The sequence below is a fragment of the Magnolia sinica genome, chromosome 4 (genome assembly GCF_029962835.1).
Source record: "Magnolia sinica isolate HGM2019 chromosome 4, MsV1, whole genome shotgun sequence".
In the NCBI taxonomy this organism is placed as follows: domain Eukaryota; kingdom Viridiplantae; phylum Streptophyta; class Magnoliopsida; order Magnoliales; family Magnoliaceae; genus Magnolia; species Magnolia sinica.
Window position 1 is genome coordinate 70,615,315 of NC_080576.1, and position 15,065 is coordinate 70,630,379.

At 41.1% G+C, this 15,065-nt stretch overlaps 1 protein-coding gene across 1 annotated transcript in view; it reads left to right on the plus strand.

Annotated features, from left to right (window-relative positions):
* Nucleotides 1-414: 414 nt before the first annotated feature.
* Nucleotides 415-15,065, plus strand: part of LOC131243201 (leucine aminopeptidase) — a 30,659-nt gene continuing 16,008 nt past the window's right edge. Inside the window, exons 1-3 of the mRNA XM_058242369.1 lie at nt 415-1,483; nt 2,326-2,559; nt 2,680-3,006. Of these exons, the coding sequence (XP_058098352.1) occupies nt 485-1,483; nt 2,326-2,559; nt 2,680-3,006 (1,560 nt within the window). The 5' untranslated portion in view covers nt 415-484. The remainder of the gene's footprint in view (nt 1,484-2,325; nt 2,560-2,679; nt 3,007-15,065) is intronic.

Consider the following 15,065-nt stretch of genomic DNA (forward strand, 5'->3'; position numbering starts at 1 on the left):
ACATGGAAATGATCAGCTCCGTAGAAAACTCAAATAGGCAAAAACTAAGAGAACAATGTAAAACTGCGGCTGAAACCTCTTAAGTTCACGTATCATTTCCCGCCTGACTTTTGGATGAGGATGGTTTTGTATCTTCCCTTCGTCCTGGTGAGTCACAGATGGATGAACGGGTTTGATTATAGAAAGTAACCACACACACAAACCTATGGTTCGCATCCCATTCCAATAGTTCTCTTTTGTGTGATTGATCCGAGTTTTGTATTTTGGATATTTTATTGTACCATAGATTAGAATGGAGGAGCACACCTGATGGACGGAGTGGATTTCACAAACAAAACATGGCGAGCCCTAAAGTGATTGTGCGTTGTACTGGCTACGTAAAAACAGGTGATGTAGAGGATTCAGGTCAATACCTTGTTAAAAACCCACTTCGTTCTTCTGCAAAAGTCCAGAACAACAAGATCCTGTTTTTGCAACTGTAGCAATGGCACCCATCGATCCTCATTCCTTCAGCGATTCCACCCATCCATTGGCCACCCACAGCTCCTTCTCCTTCTATTTCGACTTCTCATCCTCCACCATCCACGCCTCGGCCCTTCTCTCCTTCCCTCCTCCACCCTACACGTGTCCCTTCATCTCCCTCGACACCCGCTCCCTATCCGTCCACTCCGTCCTGGACCCCACCACCCTCACCCCTCTCCCATTCTCCCGCGACGACTACGACGATCCCATAAAAGGCCGCAAGCTCACCATCACTCTTCCCGTCAACAGCGCCTCCTCTTTCTCAATTCTCATCACCTACTCAACCTCGCCTTCTTCCTCGGCTCTGCAATGGCTTTCCCCGCCTCAGACTTTCAACAAACATCTTCCGTTCGTTTACACCCAATGCCAGTCCATCCACGCTCGTTCTGTCTTTCCTTGCCAGGACACCCCTGCCGCCCGTCTCCGCTACTCCGCCCGTCTCAACGTTCCCCGCCAGCTCTCCGCAGTCATGGCTGCCGCTCACCTCGGCCGGCGCCCACCTCTCCCCAACGAGTCCGCTGGTGCCTGTGACGATGCCCTCTGGTGCGCTGAGGACCGCGCCGTCGAGGAGTTCTCAATGGAGCAGCCCATCCCCCCGTACCTGTTCGCCTTCGCCGTTGGGGAGATTGGGTCGAGGGAGGTAGGCCCCAGGACTAGGGTTTACGCGGAGTTGGCGCCGGCGGTGCTGGAGGCTGCTGCGCGGGAGTTTGCTGGGACCGAGGAGATGATTCGGCAGGGTGAGAGATTGTTTGGGCCGTACGAGTGGGGGCGGTTCGATTTGCTGGTGCTGCCGCCAAGCTTCCCCTATGGGGGCATGGAGAATCCTAGGATGGTGTTCTTGACGCCGACGGTGATTAAGGGGGATGCAAGCGGTGCACAGGTTGTGGCGCACGAGCTTGCGCACAGCTGGACTGGGAATCTCATTACCAACAAGACCAATGAGGATTTCTGGCTCAACGAGGTATCCATCTCACCTTCTCTGTATCTGCTGACACATTGTTTGGTTTTTGGGGATTCTTTCATTTTCTTACCCAAATTTAATATTCAGAAATACTGTGTGGGTGGAGGGACTTGAGATCTGTTTTCAGTGCAAGTAGTTTCTGTTGAAAGTGTACATATTTTAGGAGGACTAATGCATTGTTCGGCCTCCTGAACGAGCGGCCTTTTAGTTTGAGGTTGCATTTGGTACACTTGGACCCACGTTTTGGTGATCACGAAACGTTCATCTGGTGGGCCTTCAATGGGTGAGCCATGGACCAAAAATTTCTCCTCCGCTGAACAATCCCAACTCTGTATTGGATACCTTTTTCCTTGTTGTGTATGCACCATGAAATATGAGATTCTAATATGGAGGTGGAGGGGGGGTTTTCATTCAATCTATATATGCTTTAGAAGAGGAACTATAGAGTGCTTGGCATGAACTTGCAGGGTTTTCATGTGGACCAGCATATGTTACATCCGGGGCTTACATTTTCGTGATTTGTAGATGGGATGGTGCAAAAACTGGCGCCGTTGGACAGACTTAGCCATGTCTAATTGTTTTGCAGCAAATGGAAGATTGAAAAAAAGATATAGCTAATGGTTTATATCTTCAGGGTAAATACTCCTATACTCAGATGGCTGAATGGAATGTTCTATGGAGAATTGTGTTTTACCCATGTATAGCATGGCCTACCAAAGAATGATATTGATCACTGGAAGATCCCACCTTAATAGAATTCAAGCCTAAACGAAAACCTTCAGGTGGACTTCATATGATACCTTAAAAGTTGTTTGTATTGTTTTCTTATATTGTTTTTCTAGGGCTTCACGACATATGCAGAACGGAGAATCGTCGAAATAGTGCAGGGTGAGGAGCGAGCAGCTCTAAATATTGGAATTGGTTGGAGAGGCCTGAATGAAGAAATGGAGAGATTCAAAGATAACATGGAGTTTACTAAGCTTAAAACCAAGCAGGAAGGGGTTGATCCTGATGATGTCTACTCTCAGGTGCCGTATGAGAAAGGATTTCAGTTTCTATGGCGCATTGAACGGCAGGTAAAGATGCATTAATTCTCCTCAAAAACACATTATTATTATTATTAACTTTCTACAGTGAAAAATAATCCGAGATGATTTTTGTTTCTTGTCTTTTTCTTTTTTCCTTTTCGTGCTTAGATTGGCCGGCCTGCATTTGACGAGTTCCTTAAGAAATATATTGCTGCCTTTAAGTTCCAATCGATAGATACGGAAACTTTTCTCAGTTTCCTAAAAGCGAATGTCGTTGGAATAGAGAAAGAAATTGATCTAGATGTCTGGATCCATGGCACTGGAATCCCTCCAGATGCCTTTGAACCAGTCTCTACCATTTATACTAAGATCGTATCTCTAGCGAAGGAGTTCAAGCTTGGGAGGATGCCGAGAGAGGATGAGGTAGCAGAATGGCAAGGGCAGGAGTGGGAACTTTACTTGGAAAATCTGCCCAAAACCATGGAAGCTTCACAGGTATTGCCTGTTTCTGTCCATCTGATTTTGTCTGCTTCTGCTCTCTTTGGATATTTACTTTCTGTCTTTTTGTTTGAAATGATTTAGCAGCAATAAGATTCTTTTTTGTGGTTCCTTAGTGTTATCATCTCTCATTATGCTTTCTGCCATTCTTGTGATCAATGGTATATGTTCTTGAGTTTCCCATGCCTAACTAGATTTAGATCAATATGCATAAAGCTTTCTTCTTCATCCGTCTTGAATTCAGCCCAAATGTGGCTGGCAAGTTGCAGCCCTCATTTTGGATAATTGTATTCCGTTCAATATCCAATTTACAGTTCCAGGGGTCCTGCCAAAGGAAATGGGGTTTCCACTATGAGACCTACTGTGGTTGTCTAGGGCTCACTTGCTCTAGTTCAGTTCTTGAGTTAGAAATCCAATGAGTTTTAGTTAATGGTTTAAATTAGTAGTTCGGTCTAGAAAATTTAGTAGAAGTTGGTTAAGGGAAATTATATCCCGATGTAGCTCTTGGAGTTTGTTTTAACTTTTAAATTTTCTCTCAGATTACTTCCTTGCCAAGCTAGGAAAATCTAAGAGATCTAAACTTAAGTTGAATAGGAATTGCAATTTGTTTCTGTGCAAGTCTCGCATTAGGAATTTAGGATTCATCTTAAAGAAAATTCTCACATTAGGATTTCCATGGGTTGAAGTGAAGTGAGAGTGAAAACACAAATCAAGAAGTCTAAGTTGGAGTCTTGGGAGGTGCCTTGTTCCTTTCCCAATTAGTTTCTTTGAACAACTCCTTTGTAGCTTTTTGGTTGCAGGAATTTTAGTCTCAAAATTATTTCATTGTCTCCCTTTTGTTTTTTTGAGATTGTTTATGGGGATTATGGAGTCCATAAACTGGATTCATCTCCTTTCTCCACACCTTTTTTGGGTAGCAGAGCAAGTTCTTTCCTTATTGCTTGATTTTCGTGGGAACTGTTTGAACCAAGGAGACAATTGGTGTAGTAGGAATCTAGAAAGTATTTTTTTCTAGATATGATTCTAAGAATCTTCAAGATCTACTGATGAATGCAACAGGAACAATAAAAAGCAACTTGAATGATGCAGAATGTGATCTTACGCATGACAATTCTTATCCTCAAGTTATGCATTCATATCATTGTTCTAACTGTGCCCCTGTGTGACTTGTGTGCTCCTCCCCCTTTTGTTCCCACGTGCGAGGAAAGAAAACCCTCTTGGTGCCTCTCTAATGGACACCTAGCCACAACAATCAAGGCAATTCCCGATACTCATGCCCTTGTCTCTTGACACTCGGTCGATATTTTGTTGAATATCTCACCCTTGGGGGGAGAATCTTAGAAGCAGCCTTTTTCGCGCGACAGTATCTCACCTTTTGCTAATATATTGTCCCTTTCTCTCCCTTTGATTAATGAAGTGTTGCTCTGGAGGCTTCCCTTGAGCAATGACCCAACCACGTCCTACGGAGATTATTTCGGTGCCTAAGAGAGGCGGTGTTGGGCCTAGAGATGTCATCAACAGACTCCCCTCTAGCTGTGTTCCGGCTATGTGTCATGAGGATATTTCCTCGGCTTTTAAGAGAGTCGGTGTTGGTCTCTGGGATGACGTCAGCGGTGTATTGCCCCAGTCTGACTAAATCTTCCTGGTCATAAGAAGGGTCTGAAGGAGCTGACATGCCCTCCTCTCCAGCTTGCCTCTCTTGACACCATCTCAGTTGCTGAGAATTCTGCCTTGAAGGAAAATATTGTATCCGTCCATACGCCTTCTTACGATCTTGTTATGGATAATGTTCTTCCTCCTGCCCTTTGCGGGAGAGCCCTTTGCAAGATCAAACCATTGAAGCTGTCCCCTCTCCCCTCTCTGCAGATGAAGACGATGCCGATTGCTCCTCAGATGAGAGCTTGGTAGACGGTTCGATGGATAGTTCCTGTGATGAAGATTCTTAGCCTCTCGGTATCTCCCTGCCAAGGTATTTCGTAACGGTATTGGTGGGCGTAACGGTGCCCACCGTTACCGATACAGATACACTCCGTATCGGCTGATAACGGGCCATAACGGCCGATACGAGGTGGATACGAGGTGTGTAACGGTACTTTTTTTTTTTTGGTAAAAAAATTATGGAAAAATATCCATTAAATCCGAAATATTCTAAATATTCCAAATATGCATTCATTTATAATTTGGAACATGTTTATGGTGGTGTAACAGTCCACTCTCTGGCGAGAATGCTATATCTGGTTGTCTGATGGATTTATGAACCTGATAACTTGAAATTAATTGCAAACCTTTTATATTTAGTTTTCTAACATATAATATCTATATAAATTTACTATAATGAATGTAATACCAAAACATCTTATATTTTCAAGTTTTCCTTTTATTTATAGTGCTAGTGCATTGCATACTTTGTAACTCACATGCATTTTATTTCAATATATAGAGTTTAGGGACTTTTGTATCCTATTATGTAATTCGTATATCTAACAATTTGATATCATTTTCCCCCATAAATCTTTAAAAAAATTAAAATTAAATTGAGGTAAACGTTGTTGTCGATTCGGGGCTGGTTTGGGGACCATTTGATACCCCAAACTAGCCTCAAATTAATGCAATCTATTGGCACTTGATCCCACTAATGGATTGGTGGACATTTATTGGATAGTGAAAAATGAAATATATCAAATGGTCCTATTTCAAAAAACAATTGTCTGCAAACTAATGATGAAAATTGTAGGAGTTATTTAATTTTGGGATTGTGACTTAGCAACAATGATCCCAAAATTTAATTGGTTAATTTTGAGTTAATATATATGTCATGTATAAATTTTTAGGGCAATGTTCTAGGGTCCACTTGATTATGTATTCTATATCCATATCATACATCCGTTTTGGCAACTCATTTAAGGGCATTGGAAAAAAAAAGGTAAATCCAGATTTCAGGTGGACCACTAGTGGGCTAGGTGGGCCACCTCGATGTATTTGTATATCAATGCCATCAATCTGTTTTGCCAACTCATTTTAAGGCATGGTCCAAAAATTCAGGTAGATCTAAATCTTTGGTGGACCACTAGTGAGTATCCCTTTAAAAGTGGGGCCCACCTCAATGCATTTGTTGTATATCCATGTGGTCCATCCTTTTTGCCAACTTATTTTAGGGCATGGTCCAAAAAATGAGGTTGATCCAAATCTTAGGTGAACCACAAAATAAGGATTTAATTCCCACCATTAAAAATTTCTTAAGATATATATATTTGAATCAAGCTACTATTTGTGTTCTTCCTTCATCAAGGTCAAAGTCTATGTCACCTTATCAATAGGTTCGATGGAAAATAAACATTATAGTGGACGGCATGGATATACTACACAAATCAAGGTGGGGCCCACGTAACAAAATAGTGCCAGTGCACTGTGTAGCGTGCACCACGGAACATTTTAAAAATAAATTTGAAGTGCGTAGTCCATTTCTCCTTGGCCAACTTCTCAGTTCTCGTCAATGGTTTTCCAAAAGGCTTCTTTAAAGCGTCGAGAGGTCTAAGGCAGGGGGACTCACTCTCCGTTCTCATTCGTAGTAGTATCTGAAGCTTTGAGTAGGATGTTAGCAAAAGGGCAAGAATTGGGGCTTATTTCTGGATTCAAAGGAGTAAAAGATGGGGTTTGGATCTCTTACTTACAATTCACTGATGATACAATCTTATCTTGTGATGTAGAAATGGCTATGGTGGACGTCTAAGCAAAATTTTGGGGTGCTTTGAGATGTTAGGTCTCAAGATCAATGTTACGAAAAGTGAAATGTTGGGCGTTGAGCTATCCAAGGAAGAAGTATCATCCTTTGCTGGCCCGTTCGGATGTGGTTTAGGATCCATTCCTTAATCTTACCTAGTTCTCCTGCTTTGCATAAGAAAACTAGCGAAACATCTAGGGAATAAAGTGATTGAAAGGTTCGAAAGGAAGTTATCATGGTGGAAAGGCCGTCATTTATCATTAGTAGGTCGAATCACCCTTATCAAAGCGGCTTTATCTAACCTCTCTCTTTATTTCATGCCCTTTGTTTAAATGTCTAAAATTAGTGTTGGATAAGTTGGAGAAGTTAATATGAGATTTCCTTTGGAGACGAGCTAAAGAAAGGTAGAAATTCCACTTTGCTTAAAAGGTAAAAGGTGTGCAAACCTCCATCTGAAGGGGGTGTAAGCATTAGAGTGTTGGAATCTATAAATGTAGTTCTTCTTGGAAAATGGCATTGGAGATTGGATTCTGAAGGGGGCAAGTTGTGGAGAGAAGTTATTGCATCTAAATGTAATCTTCAGGAGGGAGGGTGGGAGGCAAGGTGTCCTGTATCGGTATTGGTTGGCGTAACGGTGACCTCCAAAACCGATACGGATATGGGGGCGTAACGGTGATACGGGGGTGTAACGGCCCGTAACGGCGCAAATTTTTTTTTTGCCAAAAAAATATGGAAAAATATGGATTAAATCCGGAATATTCTAAGCATTCCAAATATGCATTCATTTATAAATTGGAACATGTTTATGGTGGTGTAACGGTCCACTCTTTGGTGAGAAGTTGTATCGGACTGTCTGATGAATTTATGAACCAGATAACCTGAATTTGACTACAAAATTCATATATTTAATTTTCTAACTATTTACTATCAATGATAGCTATATTAGAATGAATGTAATATGAAAATATCTTACATTTAGGTGTTTGCAATTATTTTTGAGGGCCAAAATTCATGCGTAAATAGAAAAAAAAAATATATAAAAAATATAAAATGACACCCTAAATATGTAAAATGCACATTAACATGTTTTACTATGATTAACACATCATATGACATCATTAAAAAAGCAAAAGAATCATTAAAAAATGATTTTTCGAATTTTCAAAAAAAGGGCCGAAATAAATGCGTAAATAGAAAAAAATATTAAAAAAATATAAAATGGCACCCTAAATATGTAAAATGCACATTAACATGTTCTACTATGATTAACACATCATATGGCATCATTAAAACAGCAAAAGAATCATTAAAAAATAATTTTTTGAATTTTCAAAAAAAGGGCCGAAATAAATGCGTAAATAGATAAAAATATAAAAAAAATATATAAAATGGCACCCCAAATTTGTAAAATGCACATTAACATGTTCTACTATGATTAACGCATCATATGGCATCATTGAAACAGCAAAAGAATCATTAAAAAATGATTTTTTGAATTTTCAAAAAAAGGGCCAAAATAAATGCGTAAATAGAAAAAAATATTAAAAAAATATAAAATGGCACCCCAAATCTGTAAAATGCACATTAACATGTTCTACTATGATTAACATATCAAATGGCATGATTAAAATAGCAAAACAACCATTAAAAATTGGTTTTTCGAATTTTAAAAAAGGGGGCCAAAATTCATGCGTAAATAGAAAAAAATATTAAAAAAATTATTAAATGGCACCCCAAATCTGTAAAATGCACATAAACATGTTCTACTATGATTAACACATCATATGACATGATTAAAACAGCAAAACATATTAAAAAAGTATAAATATCGATTTTTGACGAATTTCTGAAAAATGGCCCACCGAGCTTTGATTCAAAAAAATCTGTAATATAATGTGTTTTTATCTCAAATACCTAGCCAAGTTGGTCGAAATTAGTAGTAGGAGTGAGAAACAGTTTGGAAGCAAGAGGTTTAAAAAAAACAGCAAAAACAGAGCTTAAAATGAAAAAAAAAAGTTACCGTTACGGGCCCGTTACGGCCGTTACACCCCGTAACGGGCCCGTATCGGCCGATACGGGTACAAAATCGGGTAACGGCTGATATGACCCCGAAACGCGTAACGGTTCCAATCGTTACCGTTACATATCGGCCGTTACGGCCGATATGTAACCGTTTTGGCACACCTTGGTGGGAGGCTAAAAAATCTTCTTACTACTAAGCTTCGGGGATTTGGAAGGCCATCAAGTCTGCATGTCCCTTGTTCAAGCCTGGAGTGGTTTTTTCTCTTGGTAATGGACATTGCATTTGATTTTGGGAGGATCCTTGGTGTGGAGATGGATCTTTGGAGTTGTAATTCCCATCCCTTTCAAGTCTAGCTCCTTTGAAGAATATATCAGTAGCTCATCCTTCCCCCGCTCATGCAGATTCTATAGTTTGGAAGTGTTTCTAGCCTATTTTCAGTCGAGTCCTACAAGATATGCTTTGGGATTCTATGGAGTTGAGAAGGGGGAGTATTTTCATGCCTTTTGGTTCTATGGGGCTCCACCTAAGGTGGCATCCTTTGCTTGGCTAGTGGGGTGAAAGGGAATTTTGACCATAGACAATCTTCAGAAAAGGTCTATGATCCTCCTTGGCATGCCTCTAATGTGCAAGAGTGATGCAAAGTCAGTTGATCACTTCTTCGTCCATTGCCCCTTTGAGTGAGAAGTGTGGATCGCATTGCTAGCGTCTTTTGGTGTTGAGTGGGTCATGCCTTGAATTGGTTGTGGATTTGTTTTGAGCCTGGCATAGCAACCCCATTTCTAAAGGACGGCAAGTGGCATGGCATCTCATTTTGCTAGCTTTCTTATGGAACACTTGGCAGGAACGAAATCGCTGATGCTTCCTCAACAAACATAGATCGTGGGAGGAAGTTTTGTGGCAGTCTAAGATTGATGTCTTAGAATGGGTATTTGAGGTTAATGATGTTGTCATTGATGAAAATTTTCTGATGTTTGGGTTGTAAGTCTTAGGATGTATTTTGGGTTATTCTCCTTGGTTGTATTTATTTGCTGTCTTGACCTGTCTTAATAGTTTTTTTAATAAAGTTTATTCATTAAAAAAAGCACTCACATATCTGATGCATGTATAATCAGGTTAAAGAATATTCAAATAAATACATTAATCAACTACCCGTTTCCAATCAAATGGATTTGGTAAATCTCAACACAAAGATGAGGTCATTTCGTTAGGATCATGTCCTTTAGCATAAAATCACGTAAACAGTAAAAATGGAGGATAAAGGGATATGAGGATATCTCATATTTAGCATAAGTCAGTCCAGGGTTAAGTTTGGATCTGATTCTATTGACTAACCATCTCTCTTTTCCATTCAATCTAGAAAGGGGATATCTAGGGATGAATGAAAGGGGTGAAGAATAAAGGGTTCGAGATGAAGAAAGTACAGGTCTTTTGTTATATATAAAAAAAAAGAATGAGGATGATTCTTACATTTTCTTGCATCTCAAAGATTTAGAAAGAAGGAAACCTGAAATCGAGGTGGAATCCTCAACACCCAAGGGCTAATCCTGAAACCTTAATCTCTTGATAAAAGAGGAAGAAAAGATACAAATTTCTATTCATTCAATAATAATAAAAATAGTATTTCTCACAATGTATATATAAGGCATGCAAAAAATAAAAGTGCACTAAAGCCCTTGAAAACAAGAAAAATAGCAAAAAGAAAAAATAAAGAAAGTGTAATAAAGCCCCTGAAACAAAGGAAAAAGAATAATAATAAAAAAGTCTAAAACTAAAACACCCGTATGGTAGGGTGTGAAATCCGACCCATGGATCTATGATTAGGGTGTGGTCATGCCGCTCTTGCACTTATAGTGCGTTAGAAAATGAGTCTGATGGACCCATTGTCCATCCACATCAACTCCTCCGCTCCGGTACTCTGTCGGCGACGCATCCTCCTCTGGTACACTCTAAAGGGTGCACCACCGATGTTCGCATCAATATACCCAATATAATCCGAGACCATGGTATAATAGTTAATTTCTTTTTTATATGAGCCTTATTGGATAAGTGGTTGTGGAGGTGTGGGGATGACGAAGGTTTTTGGAAGCAAATCCTTGCCTATAAAATACACAGTTAGAAAGGGAGGATAGTTTATTAGGGAACAAGGTATTCTGTATCAATAATGGTGGCCGTAACGGTCACTAGGGCTGTATATGAACCGAGTTAGCTCGGTTAGCTCGCTTGACTCGACTCGAAAAAGCTCGATTTGACTTGGTTCGAAATTAAGTTTGAGCCGAGTCGAGTTGATTTTTTTAGCTCAAAAAAATTTCGAACCAAGTTCAAGCTTGCCCGAGCTCGACTCGACTCGAATCGAACCCCAACTCGAATTGAGCTCGAATCGAACCAGTTCGGTGACTCGGTTACTTTGATATTGATGTTGCTCACCAAGTGTTTGATGAAATGACTCAACGAAGTGTCGGCTGGTGGCAAGGAAGGTATGCATATGAAACAAATACCCTTTTTTCTTGGTTTTGATGTTGCCTATAAGGTGTTTGATGAAATACTTGTAAAACTGGTGCCACTATTTTACATAACAATGAGAATTTGAAGGTGCAATCCATGTGTTTGTGAAAATGCTGCACATGCAAACTCAGCTCGATCTTGGCTCGAACTCGACTCGAACTGGCCCAAGCCACCGACCGAACTGAGCCGAGCTAGCCAGTCAGGCTCAAGGACCGAGCTGAGCTGAGTTCGAGTTAAGGTCAGCTAGTGGCCGAGTTGTGCCAAGCTCGACTCGGTTCGACTCGTGTACACCTCTAATGGTCACCACCGTTACCAATATAGGTATTAATAATATCAGTCGATACAGGGGCGTAATGACCTTTACGACCCTCGATATGGTTAAAAAAAATGCTCGAAAAATTTTGAAAAAAATCTAGAATAACATAAATATCCTAAATCTGTATTCATCTTTTTTAACATGTTTATGGTAGCGTAACGGTCCACTCTTTAGTGATAGTGTTGTATTGGGTTGTTTGGTGAATTTATGAGCATGGTTACGTGTCTCTAATGTATACAAATTACAATCAAGCATTAGAATTAGAAAAAAAATGCATATACCTTTGATTTTTTATTTTTTATTTTTATTATTTAAAATGGCCCTCGGAGCTTCTATTCACTCAAATTGCTTCAATTTATTAATTTATTACTAAAAACTATAGTACGAGTGGTCGAAATCTGTTGTAGAATGATATAGGAAAATTTTTGGAATGAGAAAAAAATGATTTTACGTAGAAAAAAAGTTGTTTTTCGACCATTACGGGGGTAACGATCATCATGCCCAGTAACGGCCGATACGGTCTCCACCCGTATTGCGTAATGGTCACGGCCGTTACCTATACGTATTGGCATTTTACAGCCGTATCGTAACATATACGGAAGATCTTGCTAGGGAATCCTACCCAATGGCCAATATAGAGCTTCTGGTATCTTGAGAGTGACCTTTAATAGGAAAGTTGCTTCTCAAAAGGGTGTTTTATGATGTTGGGGATGACTCATGTATCGGATTCCAAAGATCTTTGGTTTAGTGACAAATCATTGCACTAAGAGTTTTCCATATTATATAGGTTAGCCGAATTTAAGGAAGAAAGGATCATGCAGTTTATAGGGTGATAGGGGAAGTGGTGGTTTAAGAGCCATGCTTTCAAATTATGTTTTGAGAGACTAAGAAATTGTCACGCCCCAGACTCGGTAACCGGACTCACAAGGAACCCGATGGCCGGTTCTGGGCGCAACAGCCTCCGTAGTACCCCATTCTCGGCTCCTAAGGCAGGTTTCGATCCTGGGATCCTACAAGGAGGATTTCCATAATAGTATAATCATTTTCCAATATGAGCATACCTAAGATCACAGCGAGTACATCTAAGAATAACAAAGGCACACATCGCAAAATCCACTATGAATTTGAACTTTTACAAGTTTACATTAGGTTCAAAAGAACATACATAAGGTAATAAGAAAAGGGAGAGAAATCAACAACATTGGAGTCCTCACTGCTCAACTCTAGTCCATGCTCTGCTGCTACGACGCCTGCCTAGAGGCTCCTGCACGCATCAATCGCGCATAAGCTTATAGAAGCTTAAAGGGTGGTGAAAGTGTGTGACAATGGTGCATGGAAGAATAGTAGGAGATACGAGGAAAGAACATGCTCAATGAGAATATTACCATCCTTATTAAGGCTTATCATGAATACCATGCAATGAGTACTGGGAGCCATACTAAGGCAATGCATGAAGAGGCTTGCACAGCCAATGCTAATGCGATGCAAGTAATGCCAGTGCTCATAACCAAACCATATGTCAAGTATATTTCCAATCATAAGGAAATCATCGGGGTCTATTACACTACTGAATGATTGCCGTTTTACAGACCCCGCACAGTCAAACGAGCGTAAGGGACCTCACTACCTGCATGTGGACAGCCAATCACCAGCAAGGCCTGACGGTAGCGGACCTATTTACGAGCTGGTTAGATTCAGCCTAGCAATGCCTCCTCACACTAGGCAGGTAAGGCCACACCCCTATCTAACCGACTACACGACAGTGGGAGTCGCGGCCTAATGGTATAAGGCCCTCGTGTGCTCATATATTCTACCCGGTCACGGCGTTGGAGCAGATCCTTGGTACCATAGAAGTTTTAGGAATTTCACCCATGGGCATCCTATGCACCCGGTATGCTCAAGTAATATTTCCGGTGTCCACACATGCGGCCATCCACAAATGTCCCTGTGGAGGCAAGGCCCTGATGAAACAAGGGCGATATCATCATGAAATGCGATGCCAATGCATGAATCGCATACACAGATCATGCACAAGTTTCCGGCACTCAATGTACACAAGGGGAGAAACTCCATCCCTCAATGACCACCATACAATGCAATCAATTCATACAGATGATACATATGGATCACAAGGATGTAAGTGTGCTACCTGTAGAATGTATTCCTCTGCCCTAAGGAGGGTTAAGGTTTAGGAACATAGAAAGGTGATCTAAGGAGAAGAAAAATCCTCTAGTGGGAGCCCAGTACTTTGGGATGACCCACAAACTAAGAGAGTCAACATTCTAAGGAGGAACGGTCCTAGCCAGGCCCAAGGTGGGCCTTCAACCATCTATAAGGGTCTCTATGGGCCTACCTTAGGGCCACCAAGGAGGACATCTAACCTCAACTGGGTCCCAAAAGGTAGCCTGCTACGTATGCGAAGAAAGGTCTAAGGCATAATCAATCCATGGCCTAGTGGGCCATACATTAAGCCTAAAACATAAGTAACCTGGTGAGCCCTTAAGGTTAGGGCCCAACCATAAGGGTCATGGGTTCACTCATTGTGGTGGGCCTAATGGGCAGCCCATTATCCCAACATATGGAAAATCCTTATATTTTTAACACAAGTAAGTTGGGCCTTACATCTCGGCCCAAGTATGGATTTATTGTAGTGGGCAAACAATGGCCTAACTAGAGTATTTGGCCCATAAGACCCATCACAATGACATGGTAAATATAGGACCCAAGGGTTCAATGGGCCTATGAAAAGTTCCAGCCCAACCAAGGCTATAAGGCCCATACTTAACTAAGAGACTAGCCCAAGAAGAATCCCATTTGGGATGGGCCTTTAATCATGCACTAATTAAGCCCAAAAAAATATATAAAATTAAGATGGTAAGACACTGACTTAAATCCTCCTCAAATCTAGCGGGCCATATTGCCCCAAAAGAACATCTATAGGCAACAATTATTGGGCTCAATGCCAAATTCCAGCCCACCCAAATTTCTGGGTTGGTTGGAGTCCAACAATAGAAGTATTTCTTAGTATAATTAATCCCTGATGGCCCACACACATCACTGTGGGCCCCACCAGATGAGAGAGGATATGCAACACATATATCAAATGGGTCAGGCTGTTGGAATGCAGGCCCAGCAGTAGCCTAAGGCAGGGATGTCCCATGTGTAGGTAGCCCTATGGGCCCGGGGTTTCTGGCCCAAAAATGGCCCAAATTTGCAGGGTGTACCACGGTCAGCTCGAATGTCCATTAAGCCTGAAATTTTGTAGGGTGACACTTCCATGGGTGGGTCACACTCCCACAAAATTTCAGAATTTTTGAATATTTCTAATTATTTTAATTAATTTAAACAAAACAGTCTGTCCAGATAATCGGACTGACCTGGACGTCCCAACGTGGTGGGCCAGTCCGGCCCTTGCCACGGTGTGCACAGGGGTCCATTGGCCCTGAAATTTGGTAGGTGGGTCCGACAATGGGTGGACCACCTCCCTGTAAATT